The sequence below is a fragment of the Monodelphis domestica genome, chromosome 3, assembly GCF_027887165.1.
Source record: "Monodelphis domestica isolate mMonDom1 chromosome 3, mMonDom1.pri, whole genome shotgun sequence".
Taxonomy (NCBI): Eukaryota; Metazoa; Chordata; class Mammalia; order Didelphimorphia; family Didelphidae; genus Monodelphis; species Monodelphis domestica.
In genome coordinates, this window is record NC_077229.1 from 442,171,943 (window position 1) to 442,199,554 (window position 27,612).

Below are 27,612 nucleotides of genomic sequence, written 5' to 3' on the forward strand. Positions count from 1 at the left end.
AATTATTTTTGTTTAGTTTTTTCTCTAATAGTTTCATTGTCACATTCTCAATAATTGAGCAAATTTGAACCCTTTGCCCTTTTCTCTTTACAATGTCATCTTCACCAAAGTCCTACTTTAAAGCAGCATGGTAGCCTGGATCTAGACATGGATGCACAAGGGCTATACAAATGCTGGCAAGACTGAAGGCAGCCTAGAGATGGATAATATCATCCAAGACCGGGCTTGGAAAAGCTCAGAGTCATCACTAAAGTGATGCTCTTTTGGTCACAATTCCAAGATCAGCTCCACTTTAGAAGGGCTTCTTTGCCCTACATCAATAGAAGTACCCACACTCAAATACCCTGGAGGTATTTAAGCAAGTCCTGAGTTCTAGGTTCTATTTTCTGAGATTTATCTTAAATCTAACTGGAAAATATGTGTTGTGGTCATAGTGAGTCTCTCATCCCCATCCTGTCCCTATGGAGACAGAAAGGAAAAAAAAATGTGCTGTTCATTACTCCCAATTTTTTTACCTTCTGACAAGGACAGAAAAGAAAGGCTTTTAGGTTCAGAAAGAAATATGGTGGCCTGGATAGGAAATCAGAGGATATGGGGTTGTCTCAGCAGTGCCTCGCTGTGTCAACTTGGGTGAGCCTGTCCTCTGTGAGGCCTCGATTTCCTCATCCAGAAAGTGAAGAGGTTGGGCTCAATGATTTTTCAGTTCCCTTATAGCTCTAGAGATATGATCTTGTGATATAACACCAGCCAAGATTTGACTTTACAAGTAACTAATAAGATTTGCAAACATATTTGTTCACTGAGAACTGAACTTACTACTTGGGAGTCAAAATGATGCCAGAATGCTTCCTGGCCTGGAATGTCTTTCTGTGTGACTCTGAGAAGAGATGACTTTTTACTGTCTGTTTAAAATCATATTGAAATTCTCTGCTTCTGAAACCGGGTCAGTCTACCATTCTGCTTTAAAATAAATAAGAATAACAATTAAAATGTATTTAGTGTTTACTCTGTTTTAAGCACTGTGCTAAATGTTTTATAATTATTATCTTGTTCTTTCCTCACAACAGCCTTAAGAGGTGCTCTGTCCTCATTTAACAGATGAGGAAACTGAGGCAAACAGAGGCTAAGTGTCTTGCCCACAGTTACACAACTGGGACATATCTGAGGCTGGATTTGAACTCAGGCCTTCCTGACTCCAGGCCCAGAAAAGTATTTGCTTTGCCATCTTATTATATTAGCTGCCTAATATAATCACTTGTATGTATATGTATATAGATCACTTTAAAGTCTGTAAAGTACTTTTTGTATGCTCTTTTGTTGTCTCCTCACAACTTTGAAATGTAGGTATGCTTATTGTCCCTATTTTATAGATAAGGAAACTGAGGCAGAAGGAGGGTAAGTGTCTTTTTGAGGGATACATGCAATTATTGGTGTCTAAGGTCAGATTTTCATATACTTAGGTATTCATCGTTTCCCACTAGTGGAAGGAAAGGAAAAAAAAATGAGGGAATTTGATCAAATGACATCTAAGGAGCCTTCCAATCTAAGTCTATCTTTTCAAGAAAATACCTAATAAAGACTATAATAAGTGGTAGAAATAATAAAAGTAGCTAACATTTATGTAATATTTTAATTTATAAAACACATATTACAGGCATTATTTTTTATCATCTCAATATCTCTTGGAGGTAGTTATTATTCTTATCCCCATTTTATAGGTGAGAAAACTGAGACTAGTCAAGTGATTTGCCCAGGGCTACATAGCTATTAAGTGCCTGAGGGGGAATTCAAAGCCAGGTCTTCATGATTCCACCTTTTGATCCACTATACCAACTGGATTCCTCCTTCATGATATTCACCCTCCTACACCTTATAATTCAACCCAACTGTCCTATTTAATGCTCCTTTGCTTAAGAACATCTAGTTCTCATCTCCATGCCCTCTGCACTGGAATGCTTTCCCTCCTCCTCTCTGCTTCATGAAAAGCTCAGCTCCCTCACAGATGCAGAAGCAGGTTGTACCACCTCCTAAGAGAAGCCTTTCCTGATTCCAATCCTCATCCTTCCGGTTACTGGTGCGCCAGCCCCCTCCCCCACTACAATGTATTGTGTATTCATTTGTATATTTCCATACGTTCAATATATTTTGTATTTACTTCTCTGTGCATTTATTATTTCCCCCTGGGGGAAGAGAAAGAAAGAGAAGCAAAAAAGCGAAGAAGAGAGGAAAGGAGGGAAGGAGACAGGAGGAAGGAAACCTTCCCCTCCCCATTCCCACCGCCCCAGTGCTGTCTCATGGGTAGTAACATTCCTCACTGGGGCCCAGAGAACCAAAGGACTGGTCCTGCCTTTCTCTCCTTTCCCCTCCTTGTCCTTCTCTTAAAGAAAGTCACATTATTCTCCAGCAGGCAGCCTTTGGAAACCAACCTCATGAAAAGAAACTTATGTGTCTCATCTCTTGTGGCAGCTCTCTTTGGGCTCCTCTCTGGTTCCTCAGAGAGCATCCCCTGTCCCCACCCGAAGAGAACATACCAGTGGAAATCCCCTGAGCTGAAGATCACAAGCCGAACCAAAATATTGTGCCCTTTTTTGTTCTTTTGCTTCACATCTGAAGGAAAGAGATAAAATCAAAATGATAGTCCATTTAAGTGATAAACAAGAGAATTTAAAGAGACATTACCCAATTCGGCTCCCAATTCATGATCAAACTCAATAGAGGGAGGTGTAAATATAATTTTGGGAGTGGATTCAATGCTGGTAAACTCAATAGAGTGTGGTTTCATGAAGAACTCACTCTCCTGATTTTTATCATCTGGTTTCTTATTTTTCCTAACTAAGTTCTTAAATTAACAGTATTAAAATAAAAATAAAACAAAAAGGAAAATAGCTATCAAGTGATAACATTTATACAACCCAGTAGAATTGCTTGTCGGCTCTGGGAAAGGCGAAGAGAAGAAAAATGAATCATGTAAACATGGAAAAATATTTTAAAAGCAAAAATTTTTTAAAGCAATTTTTTAAACAGTATTCAAAGGAGGAGAGCAGCTCTTCCCAGAAAGCACAAAGATGCTGAAAGGATCATTTAGAGTTTGGTCCTTCCTAATCCTTGTGGAAAATCTTTCAAAGGCAGAGGCCATCCCAATTTCTTTCTCCACCATCATTCCTCCCTCTTGTTGAGTGGTTCTCTCTCAGCTGAAGAAGAGCTTCAATGGCTGAAATTAACCGTAAGCCTCTCATTGAAAAGGTTTCAGAATATCCCACAGTCCTCCTCACTCAGACCTTTCTGCATATATAAGGATGAGAAAGAAAGAGATAGCCTAGCTCATGTAACACAGAGACTTTAGATTAAGGATTATTGAAAAAATCTTAATGGTTTTTAGAGACCCAGGTTCCAAGTATGTGTAATGACAGGTCTTGGTGCAATATGGTATAGTAAGGAAGATGTCAACTTTCTCATCCTAAAGCTTTGTACTTCTCTGACTATAACAAAATCATAGGATCATATGTTCAATTGTGGTAGGGACCTCTGGTCTTGTAGGATCAGAGGAGCACAGATTTAGAGGAAAAGGAGGCAATACAGGTCATGTAATACAATTCCCCTACTTTATAGATGAAGACTATGAAGAACAGAGTTAAGTGATTATCACAAGGTCACCAAGGTCATTGTTGTTCATCCTTAGTTTTCAAAGAATATCAATGAAATTGTGGGTGATGTCTTGACTTGCATGTGAATTGGATTTATGGATGGCAGTATTGTATGCAGTAGTCAGCTTTATTCTCTTCCAGAATCATGGAAGTCCAGTGGCAAAACAAAAGTCAGGATGGCTGGTGATGGCCTTGGATGCAATACATGATCTTGGCTTCTTCAAGTTCTAACCAAGCTCTAAGTGTTCTAAAATACCTGCTTCAGCCATCTTCATGGCTATTGAAACAAATTACTCTCTTCCATGTATTCTGCCAGAATAAGTCTACACATGCCTAGGGTAGACATCCTCTTAATTCACCAATGGGTTTGAGACCTGTTGGTTACCCTCAACCTGGTTTAGCTCATCAGCCAAAACAGTTTTGCCTAGGTGTGACCACTACTCATGCTATAGCTTCTTGGAGCCATAAGTCACAAAGGTAGCCAAAGAATGAAAGAATTAAGATTTGAACCTTAGTCCTGACTTCAGATCCAATGCTCTCTTTATCTAGTCTGACCTTCTCATTTGACAGATAATGAAACTACTGTGCAATAATATACAGTAGCAATAATAATAGAAGCTAACCTTTATGTAGCATTTTAATTGAAAAAACACATATTACATGGAAATAGGTCTTGATCAATGACACATGTAAAATCCAGTGGAATTGCACATTGATTTTGGGAGGGATTGGGAGGAGGGGAGGGAAAGAATATGAATCATGTAACCATGGAAAAATATCCTGAATTAAGTAATTTAAAAAATTTTTAAACAAAAAACAAAAATAAATCTATAAATAACACATATTACATCCCAATAATCACCCCAACAATTCTTGGAGGTAGTCATTATTCTGCTTCTATTTAGTAGCTATTCTAGCTACTATTGCTCAAACAAAGGTCAAAAATAAGATGCCAAAGCAGAAACATGACAAACATATAAAAGTCTGAAAGTAACCAAAACTATCAATAAGCACATGAAAAAATGTTCTAAATCTCTTATAATCAGAGAGATGCAAATCAAAACAACTCTGAGGTATCACCTCACACCTAGCAGATTGGCTAACATGACAGCAACGGAAAGTAATGAATGCTGGAGGGGATGTGGCAAAGTAGAGACATTAATGCATTGCTGGTGGAGTTATGAATTGATCCAACCATTCTGGAGGGCAATTTGGAACTATGCCTAAAAGGCTTTAAAAGACTGTCTGTCTTTTGACCCAGCTATAGCACTGCTGGGTTTATACCCCAAAGAGACAATAAGGAAAAAGACATGTTCAAGAATATTCATAGCTGCACTTTTTGTGATGGGAAAAAAATTTGGAAAATGAGGGGATGCCCTTCCATTGGGGAATGGCTGAACAAATTGTGGTATCTGTTGGTGAAGGGATACTATTGTGCTCAAAGGAATAATAAAGTGGAGGAATTCCATGGGGACTGGAACAACCTCCAGGAATTGATGCAAAGTGAAAGGAGCGGAACCAGGAGAACATTGTACACAGAGACTTAAACATGGTGGTACAATCGAATGTAATGGACTTCTCTCTACTAGCAGCAATGCAATGATCCAGGATAATTCGGAGTGATCTATGAGAAAGAACACTATCTGCATTCAGAGGAAGAACTGTGGGAGTAGAAACACAGAAGAAAAACAGCTGCTTGATCACATGGATCGATTGGGAAATGATTGGGAATATAGACTCTAAATGATCATGCTGGTGCAATTATCAATAATAGGGAAATAGGTCTTGATCAATGACACACGTAAAACCCAGTGGAATTGCTCCTTGACTATGGGGTGGGGGTTGGGGGAATGGGAGGGACAGAACGTGAATCATGTAACCATGGAAAAATATTCTAAATTAATTAAATAAATAACAGTTTTCAATTCAAAAAATAAAAATCTGAAAGGCTAACCTTGATCTCCTATGCAAATAATGAGAGTACTGTCTAGATCTCTCTTAGGTCCCCCTAAATCCATGACTGACCTCCTCCCCCTAATCTGGCTCTAATCTGATCTCAGTTGGATCATACCCATAGGTTTCTAGACCAAGATTAGTTTCATGGATGAGGTATGATATGGCAAGAGTGTTAGCTCTCACTCTTCCTAGAACCTGATTCCATTCTTATATTGGGATACAGAACTTTGGGCTGATTGAAGGCATTTCTCTGTTTGACCAGGAGACATCTTCATCAGTCTGAGACTGACTTGGATTAAACTTGTAGTGGCTTCCTTAACCCTCCCTAGAGGTTTCTGTTGTTCCCTTCTCCAAAACTCCTAACTCACATTTGACTTCTATTTTCACACCAATTTGCCTGAAGTAAATTCATTGGCCAATAAATAAAGCTCATCTGAAACCTTGGGTGAAGCTTGGCTTCCTTACCTCTTGTCCTAGGACAGTATCTAGTCTTAATTCCTCTTTAAAGTCATGAATTCAGTAAGTAATACAAATGTCTAGACCATTATCTTTTAAAACAAGATTTCCTTAAGGCAAATACCACCCACAGATAATCAGTATAGTGGGGCAAGTCTAGAACTTAGGATCAGAAGACATGAGTTTGAAAAGTTGCTCTATTCCATCTCTAGATCTCAGTTTCTACACCAGGAAAATTAGATTTGGAGTAGATGACCTTTAGGGTCCCTTTTCACTCTGTTTTTGTGACTGAATTTTTGCAAATGTATTTCAAAGCTCTTGACCTCTATCAGACCTCTAAACTACTATTTTGGGATGATTTCTGAGAGTCTTCTCTTGACTCCAGCTTACTTAAACATAGAAGATATGCCGATGATCATGGTTCAGGTAAGCAGAAACACTCATTTCCCAGTTGTTGTTGTTTTTTATGATTCATCCCCACCTCCATTTTTTCAAATCTCATTATTACAGGTAGAGAGACTGATAAATGATAGATAGCTAAGTGGTAGTCAAATATAAATATGGATATAGAAAATTATATAAAACATATATTTGACATGTAGATATACTATATATATATGATATATAGATATGTATACTATAGTAACTATAGTATTATAGTAACTGTACAGGATAGTATCTATCCTATACAGATATGTATAAATATATTTATATACAAAAATGTATACTATGGATATCTATACATGGCATATAGCATATAGACAGTACTAGTAGGTACTATAGTATTTATGGCATATATCTAGTTATAGGTATAGATTTCTAAACTCTCCATAGACAGAAATGTATTAAATACTCACGTACATTTATCAAGATAGGGACAGGATCTCTGATTTTGTTGGTATAGGTGTATAAAGAGACTCCTCTCAAGCAGGTATCGCCTACTCTCCAACTTTATAATTGTAGAACATTTAAGTTTAACTGACTTGGCCAGACTCACATTGTCACTGTATGTCAAAGGTGGAGCTTGAACCCCAGACTTCTGACTCCAAGACCAGTTCTATCCACTAAGCCTCACTTCATATAGTAATACATTTATTTATTTAGTGATTTGACCTTAGAGAGGTATTATAAAACATCTGCCCCAAATAAGGGAGCAATCAGTTCTTCTCATGCAAAAGGTTTCTAAAAGGTTATGGTTAAATCACATTTTGTAAATTCAACTCAACAGATATTTCCTAAGCTCTTACTTTGTGCTAGGCACAATGTTAAGTGTAAGGAATACAAAAGAGGCAAAAGATAGTCTCTGCCCTCAAGAGGCTTACATTTGATTAAACGATCATTGAGCTGGCTCTTAATGGGCACTGAAGAACTAGTCATTTAAAAGAAACCTGTGATAAAGCCTTTTGGAGGACACATAATCTCCCTATTAAGCAAAGGAATCATTTTTGCTAGAGAGCTGGAAGGGACCTGTGTCCTTCCCTCATTTTTTTCCCCCAGTTTTAACAGTAGAGTCTCCGTTTCCTGAATGGAGCCCAACTGCATGGTTATTTCTCATCAGTGAGAAAATGAGCCACCTAGGAACTTGATTTGGGACCACAGCCTTGGGGTGCAAAAAGTCTAGGGGTCAGGGGAGACCCCAAGGACCCCCATGAGCTATAGCAAGCAAAGGCTCATAAGCCCTGATTTCCAGTAGAAGTCAGCTACTCTCTCTACTTACTACAATTCAATGAGTACTCAAGCTTCCTGTTGCTGACACTTGTCTTCATTCGTCATGTATTTATATTTCCCCCTGGCTGTGGTTAAGCAAGACAGTTGCTTAGAGTTGCTTTATAAAGCTACATCCCCAACTTTTTCTCTCACACAGGCACAAGTTCTTACTGGCCCTGGTTTCTCTGTCTCTTTGTCTCTCTCTGTCTTTCTGCATCTCTCTCTCTCTCTCTCTCTCTCTCTCTCTCTCTCTCTCTCTCTCTCTCTCTCTCTCTCTCTCTCTCTCTCTCTCTCTCAGAATGACAGTCCTCAGTACAACTATTGGTATCATATTCTTTTTACTTCACTCTTCTTCTGGAGAAAGTGGCTGCGGAAAAGATGGTGAGTCATTTCAAATATTTCTCTAGGATTATGGGACTCTGATACCTTCTTTGGAGTTATTCAAAGGCATGACAATCAGGATTGGGCATGTGCTTCTGACCAGGGCTGAGAATTTAGATGATCATTTGAAAGTGATACCATTTGGAGAATTCAGGATACTAGAGAATGGGTACTCATAGAGGCTCCTACTTGACAATGAACTCCTAAATGTCCAGAAGGAAGACCAGCCTTTCTGAGAACTAGACTTTAAATTTGGCTGGATACCTTTTCTCCTAAAGAATGGATAGAAATCTGTAACCTCCATAATCAATACATTTAAGAATTAACCTCAAGCAGAAAATTCTATGCCATTTATGTCTTGTGAATTTATTAAATAAGGCTTTAGGGAAACAAACCCCAAAGTGTGGACAACCACAGTGCTTGAGAAAAGGACCCCACTAATGGTTGAGGTTTTTAATAGAAGAGATCAAAGAATATTAATACATTAGAGGTCATATACTCCAACCCTTTCATTCTACAATTAGCAGAAGATCTAAAGAGGCTGGACTTCATGGCCTCCCAGCTAAGAGTTGCCATGCAATTTGCCCTACTATATAAAGTCCAACACAGAATGAGAATCCAGTTCTCCTGTTTCCCATATGATTGGTTTTTCTACCATCGCTAGGGAAAGATTTTAGATTCCCTAAAAGATGTTAATAAAAAAATTGAACAATTTCCTTGAAATTGGTTTACCAGAGATTCTGAATAGGTTAAGTTTCTTTAATGAAACACCATTAATCAGTCTGAATGAAGAGACAAACCAATGCTATGATAATCCTAATGCTGGGAAACAGGGATTTGGAGAGATAGCACCACTCCTTAAGAATTCCAGCAAATATTTGGCAATAAGGGAGGAAATTGCATCACTTTGGGGAACTTATTTATATCAACTCATTTCTGTAAATTCAGTTGGGTTTGTGTTGTTTTATTTTTCTTACTTCAGTGATTTAAAACATTTCCCAAGAGATGGTATCATACTGTTTGGCTCTAATGACTCAGGTTAGATAATTTTTATAACATAACTACTAATTAGGGAAATCACTGACATTTTCTCATCACAGGACAGAAGTCATATAGGTATACATTTTACTATGCTATGAATCATTTCACAGAGATGCTAATGTTCATAGTAAATTCCGTCTTGTGCTTTGAGCAAAGGATGACTATTGAACATAGTAAAAGCATGCTAACACATAATTGTGATCTTTCAAAATGATCGCTCTCTAAACCCTGGATTGTGATTCAAAAAGAAAATTTGGTTTTTATTTGGAATGTGCTTTAACTTTATGTGAAAAAGAGCAAAGAACTACATATACTTTTGAAGAGTGATCACCACAACTCTGAAACATTTTAATTTTGAAGTGATTAGATACAAGTCAATATATTAATCAGTTCTTCAAAAGCATTTATTTAGCACCTAATATATATATATATATATGTCTTAGGCAATGTTAAGTGCTGGAGCTATAAAGGTTATTTCTACGAGGAGGAGGCAATATACATGATCATGGATGAATAAATATAGAACAATTGCAAAATAAATATACAGTAATTGGTTGGGAAGACAGTCAGGTGGCTCAGTGAATGGAACACTGGACCTGAAGTCAGAAAGACCTGAACTCAAATCTAGTCTGAGACTTGTTAGTTGTGTGACCCTAGGTAAGTCACACCCTTTGTTGGCCTTAATCCACAGGAAAAGGAAATGGCAAAGCACTCCAGTGTCATTATCTGGTCCATGGGCTCACAAAGAGTCAGATATAACAAAACAACAACAGTTAGTTGGGAGACACTAAAAACTAGCAGATTCAGGAAAAGTTTCCTTTTCTTTCTTCTCTTTTTAAAAATCTTTACCTTCAGTCTTAGTAGAAGAGCAGCAAGGGCTAGGCAATTGGTGTTAAGTGACTTGCACTCTACTTACACTGCTAGGACGGGTCTGAGGCCAGATTTGAACCTAAGACCTCATGATTCCAAGCTTGGCTCTCTCTTTTCATTGTGCTACCTAGCTGCCCCTCAGAAAAGCTTTCTTGAAAGAGATGATACTTGAGCTGAGATTGAAAGGGAGCCAAGCATTCCAGTGTCAGCAAGGCCAGAAATCTGAGGATTTTATTTAAATTATCCACTAAGCCATCAAAGGACTTTTGAGCCTCGATTGGTCTCTGAGAATTCTAGCAATTTTCCAGGTGCTGTTTGGAGAGGAAAAACCCCTGTGAACTAATTCAGGAATGATGGTTCCCAAGAAGCATCCATAAGCTGTTTCAGCTTTATCACCCACTCGCAATTATAGTGTTCTAGGCTTACAAAGTTTCTTCCACACAATAACCATGCTTGGTAGTTAGTATCCAGTACTATTTCCCGTTTCCAGATGAGTAATCTAAGGTTTAGTGTGGCAGAGAAACACAAGCATGGTTACAACGTTAGTATGTATCAGAACCAGGATGTAAGATGATAACACTCAAGAAATTGCTCCTAAAAACAGGCACTTATAAAAGGAAGATATACTCCACGTAGAGTAGAGCTAATATGCATAGGCAAACAGGTCCATGTGGCACCTTTATAATGACAGAGCTGATCAGATGATAGACTAATTTTATGTTATGTTACTCTGGGTCTGACACATTTAGAGGGACCTAATTTAATCCAGAGGGGCAGAATGATAGAGGGCAGGTCGTGGAAATTCTGCCAATGATGGAGCTAAGTAGCCAAAACCAATCTTGTTTAATGTTCCAAGCAACAATCCAAGATCATAAAATACAGGCAAGTCACTGATCTACATTAGTAAAATGAGGGAGGAATCTCCATGCCAGGAGTTCCTCCATGTCAAAGAAATCACAGGCCTAGGCCAACCTGTGAGCCTCAAATCTTACTAAACTTAGCCCATAGTATAGCTTCCTTTTTGGATTAACATGACATGTTATAATGACTATGTATGATAAAACTATAGAAGGTTCAAAAAGGAGTTATTGGAATAATGGAAAAGGACATGCTAGGCCCAAAAATAAGGAAAGGGAGAAAGAGAGAGAGAGAAAGAGAAAGAGACAGACAGACAGAGAGAACCAGAGAGACAGAGAGACACAGAGACAGAGATACACAGAGACAGAGAGACAGACAGAGACAGAGGGAGAGACAGAGAGACAGAAAGAGACAGAGAGACAGAGGGAGAGACAGAGAGAGACAGAGAGACAAAGACAAAGACAGAGAGAAAGACATGTCTGAGAAAGCAAAATAAAAGGAGGGAGATGATTGATTCTATAAATCCTTAAAGTGGGGTTCAAGTCAGCTAACACTTATACCCTGTGAAACCTGAAAAAGGTAAAGGAAGACAAATAAGAAGAAAAAATGCTTCACACAGTAGGTGAGAAGTAGTTTTTTTTTTTAATTCCTCCTAAGAGTGCAAACAGCCAACAGAAGTAGAATCAAATAGCTATGACAAATTTATGAACCATCATAATTAATAGAGACTTGAATGTCTACTTAGTAATGCTTGCATCAGGAAAAAGAATGATACATGTCCCTGGGCTCTCTGCTGGAAATTATAGCCCTAGGCTGAATGGCTTGTGGATTCCATGCAGTGTGATAATTCCTAACTTCCTAGAAAATACCTAACATAGAAGTTATGCCTTCATGAAACAGAATTTTAAATTTGAAAGGGACCTGAAAAATCGCCTATTCCAACCTATATAACCTATATTCAAATAGGAACCTCTACTAGATTCTCTAATATATGCAATGAATGGGCATCCATATTATACTTAAAGACTTCTAAGGAGGAAGCATGTTAATTTCATTTCTGGACAGCTCTAAATCATTAAAAGTTTTTCCTGACATCAAATTTAAATTTACCTCTTTGTAGCTTTCATCTCTTGTCCTTGGTTCTGCTTGTTGAGGCCAAACAAAATAAGTCTTATCCTTCTTCAGTGGAACAGTCTTTCAGATACTTAAAGATAGCTTCAGTGTCTCCCCAGATCTTTCTCATCTCTAGGCTAAATCTGTTTCTTCGACTTATTCTCATATGGTACAGATCCACAGCCTTCACATTCTAAATCTAAGATATTTTCACCATCCCAGTTGCCCCCTGAAACAAATTGTCATGTTACACTCTGTCAGTTGGATTATATATCTTAGTTCCAGATAAGATTCCATAATAAATGAGTAGGAAAAGTGACCCACTGAGGCGAGAGGGTTCTGGATCTTTGATGACAAACATTACATGATGCATTGTGTTAGAATCAAGAAGATGTGGGTTTAAATACCACACTATAAACTTATTAATTCTATGCCCTGGGCACATTTAATCTTCCAACCTCAGTTTTCTTATCTGTAAAATAGAGATTTGTTACACTTATAGAATTGTTATGAGACTAGAATTAAATAATGTATGGAAGCAATTTGCCAACTTTTAAAGCACTACCTAAAAGTCAATTATTATTAGAGGCAGCTAAGTGGTACAGTGGATGGCTCCCACTGGTCCTGAAGTCAGGAAAGCCTAAAGTTCAAATACAGCCTTGGATACTTATTAGATATATTAGATGAGGACAAATCACTTAATTTCTGTCTCAGTTTCCTCATCTGTAAAATAGAGATAATAATAGCACCTATCTCACAGTGTTTTTGTGAAGATAAGATGAGATAATAATTGTAAAGCCTTACACATAGTAAACACTATATAATGTTAGTTATCACTGTTTATTATTATTACATAAATATCCATTGTTATTATTAGTGGCAAGTAGGTGGCACAGTGAATAAAAAACACTGGGCCAAGAGTTGAGAAAACCTGAGCTCAAATTTGGGGCCAATAATATCAACCATTTCATAGAGGTGTTGTGGGGGAAAAATGAGATGATGTTTGTAAAATGCTTAGTACAGTACTTGACACATAATTGACTCTTTTTTTTCTTTTTTTCTTTAGAATATTTTTCCATGGTTACACGATTTATGATCCCCCCACCCCACCCCACCCTGCTCTTTCCTCCCCACTCCTGAATCCAACAAGCCTTTCCACTGGGTTATACATGTTATCATTGTTCAAAATCTATTTCCATGTTATTCATATCTGCAGTAGAGCGATCCTTTATCATCAAAACCCCAATTCTATCCCTATTGCACTATGTGATTGATCATATATTTTTCTAATGCATTTCCATTTCCACAGTTCTTTCTCTGGATGCGGATAGCATTCTTTCTCATAAGTCCTTCTGAATAGTTCTGGTTCATTGCATTGCTACTAGTAGAGAAGTCCATTACATTCAATTGTACCACAGTGTATCAGTCTCTGTGTTAATGTTCTCCTGGTTCTGCTCCTTTCACTCTGCATCAATCCCATGAGGTCTTTCCAGTTCACATGGAATTCCTCCAGTTAATAATATTCCATCACCAACAGATAACACAATTGATTGAGCCATTCTCCAATCGATGAACACAAAGAGCACAGCTCACATAGTTGACTTAATAAATACTCATTCCATTTTATCCCTATTCCATTATTAGGCTAACTAGCTCTTTTCCTGTAGTGAAGGAGAAAAAAGAAAATTTATAAGTAATAAATTCAAATTCTAGAATGAGATCCAAAGCAGTGTTATAAATTATCTCTGACTTAAAATTAATCAATCAGATAGATAAATAAAAGAATCACAGAGGATTCTGCAATGAGCAAGGAATCTAAAATACATTTGTCTAACATTTTCATTTTACAGATGAGGAAAATGAGTCCCAAAGGGGAAAGCTGAACTTTATTTTATTTACCTTTATCTTCAGTTATAGCATGAGCCCACTGAGAGCAGAGACTGTCTTGGTTTTTCCATTTGTATCCATAACACTTAGCAAGATGTTTGGCACATAGAAAGTATTTAAGAAATTACTTTTAATTCATTCGAATGGCAAAGCTGAACTCAGTCTAACTACAGAACTCATTCAATCTTTGCCCAGTGTCTAAATGAGCAAAGACAACATGGACAAAGAATGCTGGATGTGGCATCAGACAATATGGGTTTGAATCTATGCTGTGCCTTAGGGTACCTCTGTAACCATAGGCAATTCACCTCACATATCTGAGACCTAGTACTTCCTCTATGAAATATAGGAGGGTAGACAAGATGACCTCTAAGTTCCCTTATAGCTCTAACCCAGTGATGCAAAATAAATACTATGTATGAGATACTAGGCTAAGAACGCTTGGATATGCAACGATCGATTAAAAAATCTCTTCCCTCTAAGGCCTATCAGAAGTAATTGATGCCATTTTCATAAATAAATATAATATAAATTAGATTCAATAAGTGCAAGAGAGCATAGTGTGACAGTCTTTTAAATCATGTGACATTTAGATCTCTCTTTAATCTTATTTTTCTTTCCCCTACCCCACCCAATTTATCATGATTTTTATTGCTTTGTAAACAAAATCTGATTTTACTAGTTGGTACCCACTGAAACAAAAAGTCTGGCCCCCACTGGATATCCCACATTTCAAATTAATGTAATCTTGCTTGACTAATAACCTGTGCATTGCTCTCCAGATGGATTTGAAGATGAGGAACAAGATGACTACGAATTCACTTGCTACAGTCAACTGCAAGGCCATGGCCAGGAACACACTCTGACCTGTTATTTCAATAATTTGACACTCCACAGCAATGATTTGGAGCTCAAGCTATGGTGAGAAATTATTGTGGTTTGTTTTTGGCTTTTTGTGGGAAGGGGAAGGTAGAAGCTAAGAAGCCTTTATTAGTACCTGTGTATGTGTCATAATCCCTCTAAGAAAAAAGGAGACTCCTCATACTGATGCCAGAATTAAGCAACTTTGCCATATTATGAAAGCCCTAAATTCCCTTAGAATGACTATTACTAGACACACTCACACTCACACTCACATGAATTCATGCATGCACATACACAGATGATATGGTCATGTACACACAGATCCTTTAGTCCATCATCATGATCTCGTTGATAGCTCTAAGGAATCCTAATTCCTTCTTAGCTTACAATTAGATTCTAGATGCTAAGAAACAATGAGAAAAGGAATGTATAAAGGAGCAGTACAGGAAATGAAAGATGGGAGTTCAAATTCATTTAACTGAGTTTGCTGCCCCAGTTACTGCCATGCAGATCATCACAGCTTCAAACCCCTCTGAAACATCCCCATAACCATCACCTGGAGAATCACTCCATTGAGTTTAACAGATATTTTTCTCTTGGAGGACACATAGACTCATATGACATTAGGGTTGAAATGTTTGAGATCAGCTAACTTGACTCCATCATTTCTTAGATGAGGAAACCAAAAATCTGGAAAGGAAGTGATTTGCCCATCATGCATCATGAGACCGATTGAAACAAGCCAGAAAGACCTCTAGGTATAATGACTGCTAGTATTTATATGGTGCTTTAAGGATCTGCAAGGCACTTAACAAATTTTATCTAGGTTTATGCTCACAATAATCCTAAAAGGTAGGCACTATTGTTACCCCTTCTTTCAGACAAGGAAATTGAGGAAAATGTTGAGTGGCTTGCTCAGAACCACAAAGCTAATGTGTGTCTGAGGCTTGATTTGGACTCAGGTTTTCCCAGTTACAAGCCAGTGTTATATCCATTGTACAACAGGCTGCATCTAGCTCACTTTTGTTAGCAAACCAGCTGCAGAATCCCACTGATGCCAAACCTCATCCATGTTGTATATTTAGGTGGCCCAGGTATGAATGAAGTCCAGGCTTTCACACTTGGCCACAAGAGGAAAGGGACACTCTTTACTTGTTTCCTTCACAATATATAAAAATGCCTTGAACATCTTTATGAAATCCTTATAAAACCCTTTCTTTCGCCAAGCAAGAAATGCCAATTTCTCTCCACTTACCCATCCATAAGTAGAGAATGAAAAATAGATTTCCATGATAAGGAGAGTGTAAATTATAGAACCTCAATCCCAAGCCCTAGCTAAAATGAATGCAAGGAAAACTATATAAAAACAATTTCAGGGGGAAAATTGAGTCAGATTCTCTAGCCACATTCCTTAGCATCAACTGTGGACCTCATTGGCTCACATCATATAATAAATATCATGTGAGGGAGCAGGTGAGTGGCTCAGTGGATTGAGAGCCAGGCCTAGAGACAGGAGGTCCTAGGTTCAAATCTAACCTCAGACATTTCCTAACTGTGTGACCCTGGGCAAGTCACTTAAACTTAATCCCCATTGCTTAGCCCTTACTTCTTCTCCCTTGGAACTGATACACAATATTATAGATTCTGTGATGGAAGGTAAGTACTTAAAATAAATTAATATAATATAACATGAGCAATTATAATTGCTATTACATCAATTTATGCTGGTCATATATTCATATATAGAATATATTCAAACAAATTCAATGGCACACGGATGAATGCAGAGTCAATTTCATAATGATCTTTCTTATAGTATACTTCCAGGAAGATGGCGTAAAATAAAGGGGGAGGTCATGTGTCACAGTATATTATAGACTATGAGTAAACAATGCAAAAATAATTCATCGCAAATTCAAATTGTAATGCACGTAATATAGTCATCATCACAGAAATAAACCTATGAAAGAAGTGATGGGTTGGTTCAAGTTGCTTTTTAAAAACTTCTTTACCCAGCTACTTTAGCACCACATTGTGGGCATGTGTGATGAACCATTACTTTTATGCTTTTACTCCCATGGCATTTGGCCATGCTAGAGCACTCATTCTCTGTCCAGTGTTGGACTTTATCACACAGCAAATTTCCAGTATTTTCTATAGCAGCTGTTTTATGGGTCTAATGAAGGAATAGATAAAAAACACTATGTGTAGGGGGCAGCTGGGTAGCTCAGTGGATTGAGAGCCAGGCATAGAGACGGGAGGTCCTAGGTTCAAATCTGGCCTCAGACACTTCCCAGCTGTGTGACCCTGGGCAAGTCACTTGACCCCCATTGCCTAGCCCTTACCACTCTTCTGCCTTGGAATTAATACACAGTATTGACTCCAAGATGGAAGGTAAGGGTTTAAAAAAAAACCACTATGTGTCAAGCACTGTGCTGATTGCCAGGAATATAGGTAGAAAAAGAAGATAATTCTGCTCTCAAGGAAATGGCATTCTAACTAGAAGAGACAACACAAAGAAGATGTTAGGCTGCAGGGCAGGTAGAAAGGCATTCAGTTCCTAAGGATACAACAGCAGAACTGATGGCAAACTCCAGGACCCTTTACGGAGCAGGAAAGTCTCTGTGCCATAGTGAGGGGAACTTGGAAGGGACTAGCAGACCACCATGGGGAAGCAGGGAGTCAGTGAACCTATGAGTCAGAATGGAGAAGGAATTCTATTCTCTCCTGAAAAGTAGAAATGGGGATGGCGTCAGTATTTGTTCTGGAGAAGAAAAAGAAAAGAAGCATTGGCAGGAAGGTCAAGGTGGACTCTGGGTGTCCTGAGGCACAGAAAGGGAAGATGGTTACATTTCATGGCATCTCTAGCTAAAGCTCTCCTGGCAAAAATGGATGGATTGTGTTCGGTTGTGGAGACATCATTCATGCTAGTGAGATCCTTCACAGGATCAAAGTGAGCATCTGTACCATATCTGTTATTTCATCAGGATTTTTTAGTAGAAATGGATAAATAGTAGTAGTAGGTGATGGTGGTGGTGGTGGTAGTAGTAGTAGTAGTTGTTGTTGTAGAAGTAGAAGTAGTAGTTATTTCCATGCTTTAAGGTTTCTACAATGCTTTACAACTATCTCATTTTAATCTCACAATAACCATGGGAGACAGGTGCTATTATTATTCCTATTTTTCAGATAAGGAAATTAAAGCAGGCAGAGGTTAAATAATTTGCCCAGGGTCCCTCAGCTGATAAGTATGTGAGGCTGGATTTGAATTCAGATCTTCTTGATTCTAAGTCCAGAGTTCTAGCATTAACATACTTAGTTGCCTATAAAGACACTAGATCCCAGTGGTTCTAGGAACTGATGTGAAAACTGGACTCTCTAGTAGATAGCATTAACCAGCAGGTGGATTAAGATGCTTTAAAAAGAAGCCATTTTAGGGAGCAGGTGGGTAGCTCAGTGGATTGAGAGCCAGGCCCAGAGTTGGGAGTTCTGGGTTCAAATTTGACCTCAGAAACTTCCTAGCTGTGTGACTCTGGGTAAGTCATTTAACCCCCATTGCCTAGCCTTCACCACTCTTCTGCCTTAGAATCAATACTGTGTATTGATTCTAAGACAGAAGGTAGGGATTTTTAAAAAGTCATTTTGGTGGGAAGATCCATATATCACTTAAGTGTACTTAGAGTATGTGCAATCAAAACCACTCAAGAGGCAGAGGGCTATTACAGTATGGATGCTTTCTTCAAATACATAATACATCCTAGACTTCAAAATTTTTACACCTCATTGGAGTCTATTTCAATTACCAACACAACCTGTCAAATAAATATCTTAAAACAGCACCGTTCTTAGTGTATTAAACTAGGCCAACATATAAGTGAATTAAAGGGATAAATAATTGCCAGGAGCCATCAAAGACCATGCTATTTGATAAGGTCACATGTGGAAACTGGGGACTGCAAAGCAGCCCCCAGGAAGGATGGAAACACCCACTGAAACCCTACTAAGTGACTTTCCTTATTAACATCCCCATATTATTGGAATTGCTATGATTATTATTCTTACTTAGCCCCAGGAAAAATAGATGAGAGCAACATGCTTGCAGGGTTAATACAGATGTCCCACTCTATCCACCCAGAATATTACCAGGAGATCCCACGTACAAAATTAAACCTAAGGATTCTTATATACCCACTTATATAGGACCTACGAAAAGTGGCATAAGGCATAAAAACTTCTGACAAATCTGTGCCCTGAATTCCCCAACCTATATCTGGGTCATTTTGATTCTACCCTCTGACCCTGCACTTAGCAACAATGTTTTGTTGACTATCTCTTTAGGCTTCATGTCTGTTGTTAGGTTCTATGGAAACATGTATGTTGAGAATGAAACTCTATGCCAAGTAGATATGTGATCATGAGGGTATAAAATAAAGTCAAGCCTCAGCCAATGTGAAGCAATTCATCCTGTGAAACCTATGCTGCAAGTTGAATAGAAAGCTGTGCCCCATTCATCATTCAGCCAAAACTGTCCCACCTCCAAGCCCCCACCCCCTGTGGGAGACTGACCCACCCCACAGCAAATAATAGCATTGATCCACATTCATCCCTTTGGACTAAAAATATTGCTGATATAACTCAACAAAGGACATTGATTGGTTCTGTGAAGACATGAATTCAAATGAAACATGAGAGAAGTTGGAGGAAGGATGATTAGTTCTAGGACAGCAGCACTATAAAATGTGAGATTTTCCAAGTTTCCGAACAGTCAAAATTTATCCTATAAAAGCTTAAAAACTATCTTTTCAGAACTTGTGATGATGAGAGAATATCATGGGGAATGTCTAGGGCTAGGTTGGCTTGTGCTGGTTGAACCCCCTCAGTGAAGTTTCTTGAATAAGCTAATATGGTGGCATCATAAGAAGAACTCCAAAGGCTTCAGGGAGTTTCATCAGCTTGACAAACCATGAAAGGGTAAAATGAATACCTTCCCCACTGGCTGACTGCCTGGATTCCTGGCCAGGAAGAAATTTACCAATGTTCCCCACCCTGATCACACCTAGCCCATCTTCCTTGATGGATGAAGGCACTAGGCATCTGGTGCTCCTTTCTCCCACAGTAACCTCCTTCAGAGTAAGGTTGCCCCTTCCTCTTCTTACTGCCTAGAAAGAGCTGACCTCAGATTTCCCATTCTGTCTCCAGGCACTACTTCCAGAGTAAAAGGAAGACAATTTTGCCTTCTTCAAACTATACTTCCTCTAGAACTCATAGGCTGCCAGGCTCCAAATTAAATGTATACTTTAAATGGGACAGCTAGATGACTCAGTAGATTGATAGCCAGGCCCAGAGACAAGAAGTCCTGAATTCAAATCTGGTCTCAAACACTTCCTAGATGTGTGATCCTAAGTGAGTCGCTTAACCCCCAATGCCCAGCCCTTACCACTCTTCTGCCTTAGAACCAATATACTTTATTGATTCTAAGATGGAAGGTATGGGGATTTTTAGCATCAAGAGTGAAAATTTAAGACTCAATCTCCCCAAAGGGTGACCATTCCAAAACAAAGGGATTAATAAGGGAAGATAAAAATGAGAACTCCCAACTATAAAGTACTTTGGGTAGTACCTTTCAAAATTACCTAAGTCAAGATAACTCTATGTAGAGTATGCCTTTGTCTTTCAAGGTCCTGAGGCAGACCATCAACAAAATCAACAAAATACTTAGTAAATTATTTCTACATTAAAATTATATAGGATTCAACCATTTTTGTCCTATTTATAATAATAATTAATAAACTACACACAGTGATATCTTTTTAAAATTATATTTTTAATTAAAATCTTTAAATTTTATTTTTTATTTAAATTTTTTAAAAAATTAAAAAACATTGGGGTAATTTAAAGTAATTCCCAGGAGAAAATATTTTTAAATCATTTATAAGCAGGTACCACAGCAGTTTGATAGTGGGAGATTTTGCGTATGAATGTGGCAGATTTGCCTCAGGATTTAACTCTCTGCCCTCATTTCCTCTCAGGTAGACCTTCATAAGAAGTTCCAAGAACCTTCTTAACTTGATAATACCAAGCAAGTGAGAAGAGTATATGTAAAATCATTCAGTCCTACCCAGAACCCAAATTCAACAATTAAAGACATACTTTTCTCTAAAGTAGGAGGGAAATCATCCTTGGTGTCGTCTCCACTTTGCTCCACCCCTATCTTTATCTCTATTCACAAGAGAAAATAATTTTCTTTTAAAAATAATGCTACCCTTCTCTCCTCTTGGGGTGGGTGGGAACCATTGGTGCAGAATAAGGCATACACTGTTAGACAGAGTTACTGTTATTTGGTTGTCCTTATTTCTTTTCTTTATTTATAAAGGAGGATCCTATAAGGATTGGCATTTTATCAAAAAAATTAGCTGTATAAAAGTCATGAATAAAACATTTTAATGACAAAAAAAAAAGATTCAAACTTAGCATTCTACCAGGAGTGATCACCGTCTATTAAAAAATGGTACTGAGTCATTTGTGGGCACCATCCCTGCCGTTGGTTGGATCTAGTCAGATGGCCTGCTTAGGCTATTTGATTGGGGTTATAAACAAACATAGGTATTTGAGGGGCAGAGGACATCCTGTTTCCTTTCTCTGACAGCAAGATCCTGGCAGAGGGGTGGATGCCATGAGGGGACAGGATCAGATCTATTGATTACTATCGTTAGTAAGAATTTCTGGGTTCATGTTGTCTCTGGATCTCATTCCACAGCGGTGCATTTATGTCTGAACCACAATGCGAGATGATGATAAAAAGGGAAAATGATTATTTTATGAAATCAAGATCATTTTCATTGATTAACACATGTGAGATCAACGTGATTCTTGGAAGAAGCAAGGTGAATTACAAATCATTTAAGATTACCAAAATAGGTAAGACTTTATGGAATGGGAAGGGATAAGGTTGCTATTGTTTACCTTTCTTGAGATACTCTCTGGCATACTAAGTTGGGGCAGCTGGGTGGTTCAGTGGAGAAAGCACCAGAACAGGAGCTGAGAGATCCTGCATTCAGATCTGGCTTCAGACACTTCTAAGCTGAATGACCTGAAAAAATCACTTAACCACAGTTGCCTAGCCCTTACCATGCTCCTGTTTGAGAACTAATTATTAGTAGCAATTCTAAGACAGAAGGTGAGTGTTAAAATAAAATAAAATGTGCTCAGTTGACTAATTGTGAAAACAGTTTACATGAAGAAGAGTTCAGATTTTTATCAAAAGACTAGGAAAAACACTTGAACCCTGAGCAGGTGATCATAGAAGAGAAGAAAAAGAGGGACCTGGCAGGAGAAGAAAAATTTTGTGATCTTTAGAATGGTCCTTGCTCAATTTGAAATATAATTTTCTTACTCTTCTGTATTTTTTCTTGCTTTTATTTTGAAATATGCCTAATATGGAAATATGTTTTTCATGATTTCACATGAATAATTGATATACTGCTTGCCTTCTCAGGGAGAGAATTTAGAACTCAAAATTTAAAAAGAATGTTAAAAATCAATATTAATTTTTTAAAAGCGTGGGCATTGTTCCTTCTACCACCAACCAACTACAGTTCTTCCTTTCCTGACTCTTTCCTCATTTTCCTTTTTTTCTCTCAGAGTATTTTCCACTTTGTTACTTAGCAAGGGACATGCCGCAAGGAGACCCATAAGATTTAAGCCTTAACTTTGGTACTTACTGTGTGATTTTGGACAAGTGACACAACCTCTCTGAGCCTTTAGTACTTATCTAATGGGATTATAATGTGATTCAAGTGAGATAATTTCTAAAAGTACTTGGTAAATTTTAATGTCCTACTAGGAACTGATTCTTCCAAGTCTATGCTTTTATGCACCTCTGGGTTAACCATTCTGATTGATCTGGCTGGTTATTAGATAATCATTATTCACTTTTAACTAATATATAGTGGTGACTACTTGATAAGCAACTCTGGCAAACAGTTGGTTATCAGTGCACACTAGAGCCAAATGATAACTGAAATTTAGCTAACACTTTAATTTGGCACAGCAGAAAGCAAAATAGAGTCAGGAGTCCTAGGTTCAAATCTTGACCTTGCTACTTATTATCTAGAGATTCTTTTGAACAAGCATCTGTCAATGAATGCAAAGCAGTATTCTAGGCCTGAGGGGGAGGAGGGGGGCAGGGAAGACAAAAATCTAAAAAGCCCTGCTCTCAAGGAGCAAGTATTCTATTATGGGAAAGCAACTTCCTCTCCTGAAATCTTCCCTGATCCCCTCAGCTGAGAGTGATCTCTCCTCAAATATTCTTAGACACTTTGGCTTACTCCTTTTCACTCCTTCTATACTTATATTTGTATGTGGACATTTTATGTTCCTCCCACTAGAATGCCTTGAGATCCAGGATGGGCTTTGGGTCCTCATCAGCCCAGCTCAGTTAAGCAAATCTTGTTTGTTGAATTTAGTTGAACTGAATTCATTGAATTATTTGGGACCAGACAGCAGGAGGATTCTGAATACTGGGCTTGATTCTGTGGGCAATGGGGAGCCATTGACTGGAAAGAATTCCAAAAGGGGCAGGAGGAAAAAGGAGAAGGAATGGGAAAGAGGAAAGTCATTGAGGGACTGGTTTAGGTCCTGAATGGGAACGCAGCCTCCAGCTGGGGCTTAAAGGAAAAGGAGGATTTGGATGGAGGAAAGGAATGGTCCGCCAGCAAGGGAGTTGGGAGAAAGAACTGTTACTTGCCCTTTGGTCTCTGTTTTTGTCCCCATCTCCCTCTTTCCTTTGCTTTTTGGCCCATTACTGTGTTTTCCCATGCGAATGGTGTTTTTGTAGAGATGAATTGTCCCAGGGGCTCCAGCAGTTGTTTGCATATGTTTTAATAGCTTTCCTCCCACAGTCAGGTAAAACTGATTCTATTGAACCTGCAAGACAGGAGAGAAGCAGACCCAGTCACCACAGGAGATAAGTTTGCACTTGATCTCTTTTCTCCCTACCTCTAGGTTTGGTTAGATGCCAAACCTGCCATGGGCCCTATCTCTGTTTCAGATCAGCCCTGTAAACAAGCAGGCCACCCACTCAGCAGCAACCACACCTTAAACTAGAGTGAGTGGGTGACCTCCGGGCTGGCACAGAACTGGGAACCATGCAAGAGGTGGGCAGGAAGCCTCGTCCCTCCAGCTCAGCTACCAAGCTCCAAAGACTCTTAGAGACGCTTGCTATCCTAACAACCGCTGGAACCCTTAGTGCTTCTCCACAGCTCTCTCTTATGGTCATGATGGAGCCCCAACCCCTCTTTACCCTTCCCTTTCTTTCAGGCTCAGTTCAGGTGTTACTTCCCTTTTGGGGGCATTTGGTTGGATGCTCTTATCTGCCACTGGCACCAAGCTGAACCCTTCCATGAGCCTTTCAGCTAAAAATGATGTCTTCCTCATTGACTCTATTTGGACCTCTTTTTTGCACTTACTAATGTCTAAATCATATTATATATTATAATTATTTGGATAGTCATCTCCAGGGCAGCAAGTGACAGAGTGCATTGAGATCCAGCCTAAAGTCAGGAAGACTTATTTTCCTCAGTTCAAATTTGGCCTCCAGCTTTTACTAGCTGCATGATCCTGGGCAAGTCACTTAACCCTGTTTGCCTTAGTTTCTTCATCTGTAAAATGAGCTGTAGGAGGAAATGACAAAGCACTCTAGTATCTTTGTCAAGAAAAGCCCAAATGGGCTTTTCAAAGCATTAGACACAAATGAGAAATTGGACACGTATCATCCTATTCCCCTAATAACTGCATTCTAAGTTCCTTAGAGGCTGAAACCTATGTTTTTCCATCATGGCATCCCCACTGACTCAAATAGAGCAGGTATTCATTCAGTCACTAAATTATTTATTCAAATTATTTAGAATATCATTCTCAGGCAAGGCACTAGGAACTTAAGTAGCAATTTTAGTGCCTGTGCTTAAGTGGCTACAAAGCAAATACTGGCAATCTGGAGCCTTCCAAACCATGAATGGGTGAATGACATGGAAGGTGTCCTCTAAGGAGGAAGGACACTCCGCCCCCATGTTCTATTTGCTTATGGGAAGATACTTAGGGAGAGAGAAAACAGAGACCTGTTGACCAGGTAGGCACCCACCCAGGAGGAAAGAAGTAAGGTCCCTGGTAGCTTCCTATTCTAACCAATTGTCCGTACTAACAAAATAAGAAGCTTGGTTGTTCTGTTTTTCTTTTCTTTTCAAAAATTGCAAGTCTCTTTGGTATTCTCTAAGTGCAGAGTCCAGGGTCTATGACCTGGCAACCCTGCCCTAGCTACAGCTCTTGGAGGGCATGAAACATAGCAGATATAACTGACCTGACCAGGGTCCCACAGTGTTAGAATGAGAACTAGAACCCAGACCTCTGGATTTCTCCATACCACAAGACCGCCTCCTGTGCCACACCACTGTGATGCTCAGCTGGGACACTGAGGGTGCTTAAACTTTAAAGAACCTGACTCCAGCTGCCACTGAATGTATTAATGTAATTGAAACTGAATTGATTTGGAGCCAGGCAGGGGAAGGGAGGAAGTTAACAAACATTTCTTGTCCACCCATGTGTGCCACTGATCTCATTTGGTTCCCACAAGCTTCATAGATAAGCATGTGCAAGAGGTAGGCCAGGGAATTAAGAGCAAGATTCAGAGAAAGGGAAGGCTAGAGAAGGTTGGTTGGTTTTTCATTGATTTCTCCTGACTGCCTTATATACAGATCTCTTTTCTGTTATAATTTCTAGTTAAACCTGAAGCTCCTTTTGACTTAAATATCACCTACCGCAAGGCAGCAAATGACTTTGTGCTAACATTCAGTACAACGCACTCGTGGAATGACCACTATGTAAAAGAATTAATCCATGATATAGCCTATCATCAAGAAAAAAGCCAAAGTGACTGGACGGTGAGTAAATAAGCAGCTTTTCCAAAGACTTCTGAATGTCCGAGATGTATGGCAAATTAAGGAAAATACCCTATTTCTTCTACTTCTTTGATCCCTGTAGCATATGTAGGGAGTCTGGCTGTGAGGAGGTGGTCAGGGCCAGTTAGTCTTCACATTTCTGAGTTCCTTAAAGTCCATGTTTCCTTCTGTCATCTATGGAGTCAAAGTAAGATTTTCAACAAGTTACAGAAACAAATCTAGAGTCGGGTAGAAAGAAGTTGGACTAGATGGCCTTCCAAGTCTGAGATTTGTGAGGCTCTATCTGTAAATTCTCTTCTCCTGTGTGTCTTCAAGGATATGTAGTCATGGTTCATAATGACTCCTTTTAAACCAGGCCAAATGCTGGATGGACCACAGGAGGGATGCTTAATAGCACCACACCTCTCCTCCCAGCAAACAACAAAGCTTTCTTTTCAGGTCCTCTCCCTCTGCTAGTCTGTAGCTGACACCCCTAGACTGGAGATTGAAATACTGTTAGTGTTTGAAACAATGAAACACTGAATCACTAGTAGCAATAAATATTTTCCTCCTCCTACCCCCTGAAAATTATTCATCACCCTTTTAAAGGGCATCTTAGGGGGCAGTTGGGTAGCTCAGTGGATTGAGAACCAGGTCTAGAGATGGGAGGTCCTAGGTTCAAATCTGACCTCAGACACTTCCCAGCTGTGTGACCCTGGGAAAGTCACTTCACACCCCCCCCCATTGCCTAGCCTTTACCACTCTTCCATGACTCCAAGATGGAAGGTAAGGGTTTTTTAAATTTAAAAAAAAAAAAGGGCATCTTACAGGGCTCACATTATTCCAATTACAATGGAAAAATAAACATTGCCAGGGTTCAAAGGGGAGAAGTTTTCTTATTATATAGTCATTTCATTCATGTCCAACTAAAGCCATCTGTAGTTTTCTTAAAGATGCTGGAGTATGGTTTGCCATTTCCTACTACATCTCATTTTGCAGATGAAGAAACTGATGCAAATAAGGTTAAGTGATTTGTCAAAGGGTCACACAGCTTTCCTTTTAGTTTTTGTCCAAAAATTAGCGATTCTGCCACATGAGCTAAATGTTGTGTTACTTTAGGGATTCCAATACATATTTTTTAATTTTCTCAGAGAATTTTTTAGACTCAAGTCCCTTCTTACCCTCTCATACATGCCCCCTCCATAAAGGGGAAGAGATTAAGACTGGATTTGGGGCAAGGGCCACTACCCAGGAGGGGTAGAAGCTTCCTTAGCCATATCAAGCCACCCAAGCAAAGAAAGCAGCATCACTGCCTGCCTAGTTGTTCTTAGAGATATATTCCCTGCTATCTTCCACCTTGGCCTTGATTGTGTCTCCCCCAGGCTTCCAGCCAACAGGACATACTTCTCCATGCTCATGTGCGTATTAGCTTTAGCAAAGCTGTGTTTTGACCCTTCCAGACTCTACAGCAATCAATTTTAGGAAGGTTTTATGTCCAGAAACACCGACTTGAACAAGCACATTCTCATAACATTTCCTGACCCACCACCCAACCAGTTCTCTACTTCCTGGCCCCATCCTTATCTTTGTCCCTTGGGTCCTTACATAAGGAAGCCAGTTCTGTCTCCAACTACCAAAAAAATTCTCCTTTTCTGATTTTAGGCTATCTATATTTTTTCCCTGGCCCCAGCTCTCCCTTCCCAGCCAAGTACTTCAAGTTAACCTATCCTAATCCCATCACCTAAAGCCTGACATCCATTTTGGAATTAAGATGAAATTCTCCTTCTGACTATTCTCTTCATTGAAATTGATGATCTTATTCCTTGCAAAATCCTCTTCTTCTGTTTTATTATGTATAAAGAAATATTCTGGGGGCAGCTGGGTAGCTCAGTGGATTGAGAGCCAGG

At 38.9% G+C, this 27,612-nt stretch overlaps 1 protein-coding gene across 1 annotated transcript in view; it reads left to right on the forward strand.

Moving 5' to 3' along the window:
- The first annotated feature begins 7,886 nt into the window (after nt 1-7,886).
- Nucleotides 7,887-27,612, forward strand: part of IL7R (interleukin 7 receptor) — a 33,313-nt gene continuing 13,587 nt past the window's right edge. The window contains exons 1-4 of the mRNA XM_001372983.4: nt 7,887-8,144; nt 14,696-14,834; nt 21,532-21,692; nt 25,548-25,708. Coding sequence (XP_001373020.1) covers nt 8,063-8,144; nt 14,696-14,834; nt 21,532-21,692; nt 25,548-25,708 — 543 coding nt within the window. The 5' untranslated portion in view covers nt 7,887-8,062. The remainder of the gene's footprint in view (nt 8,145-14,695; nt 14,835-21,531; nt 21,693-25,547; nt 25,709-27,612) is intronic.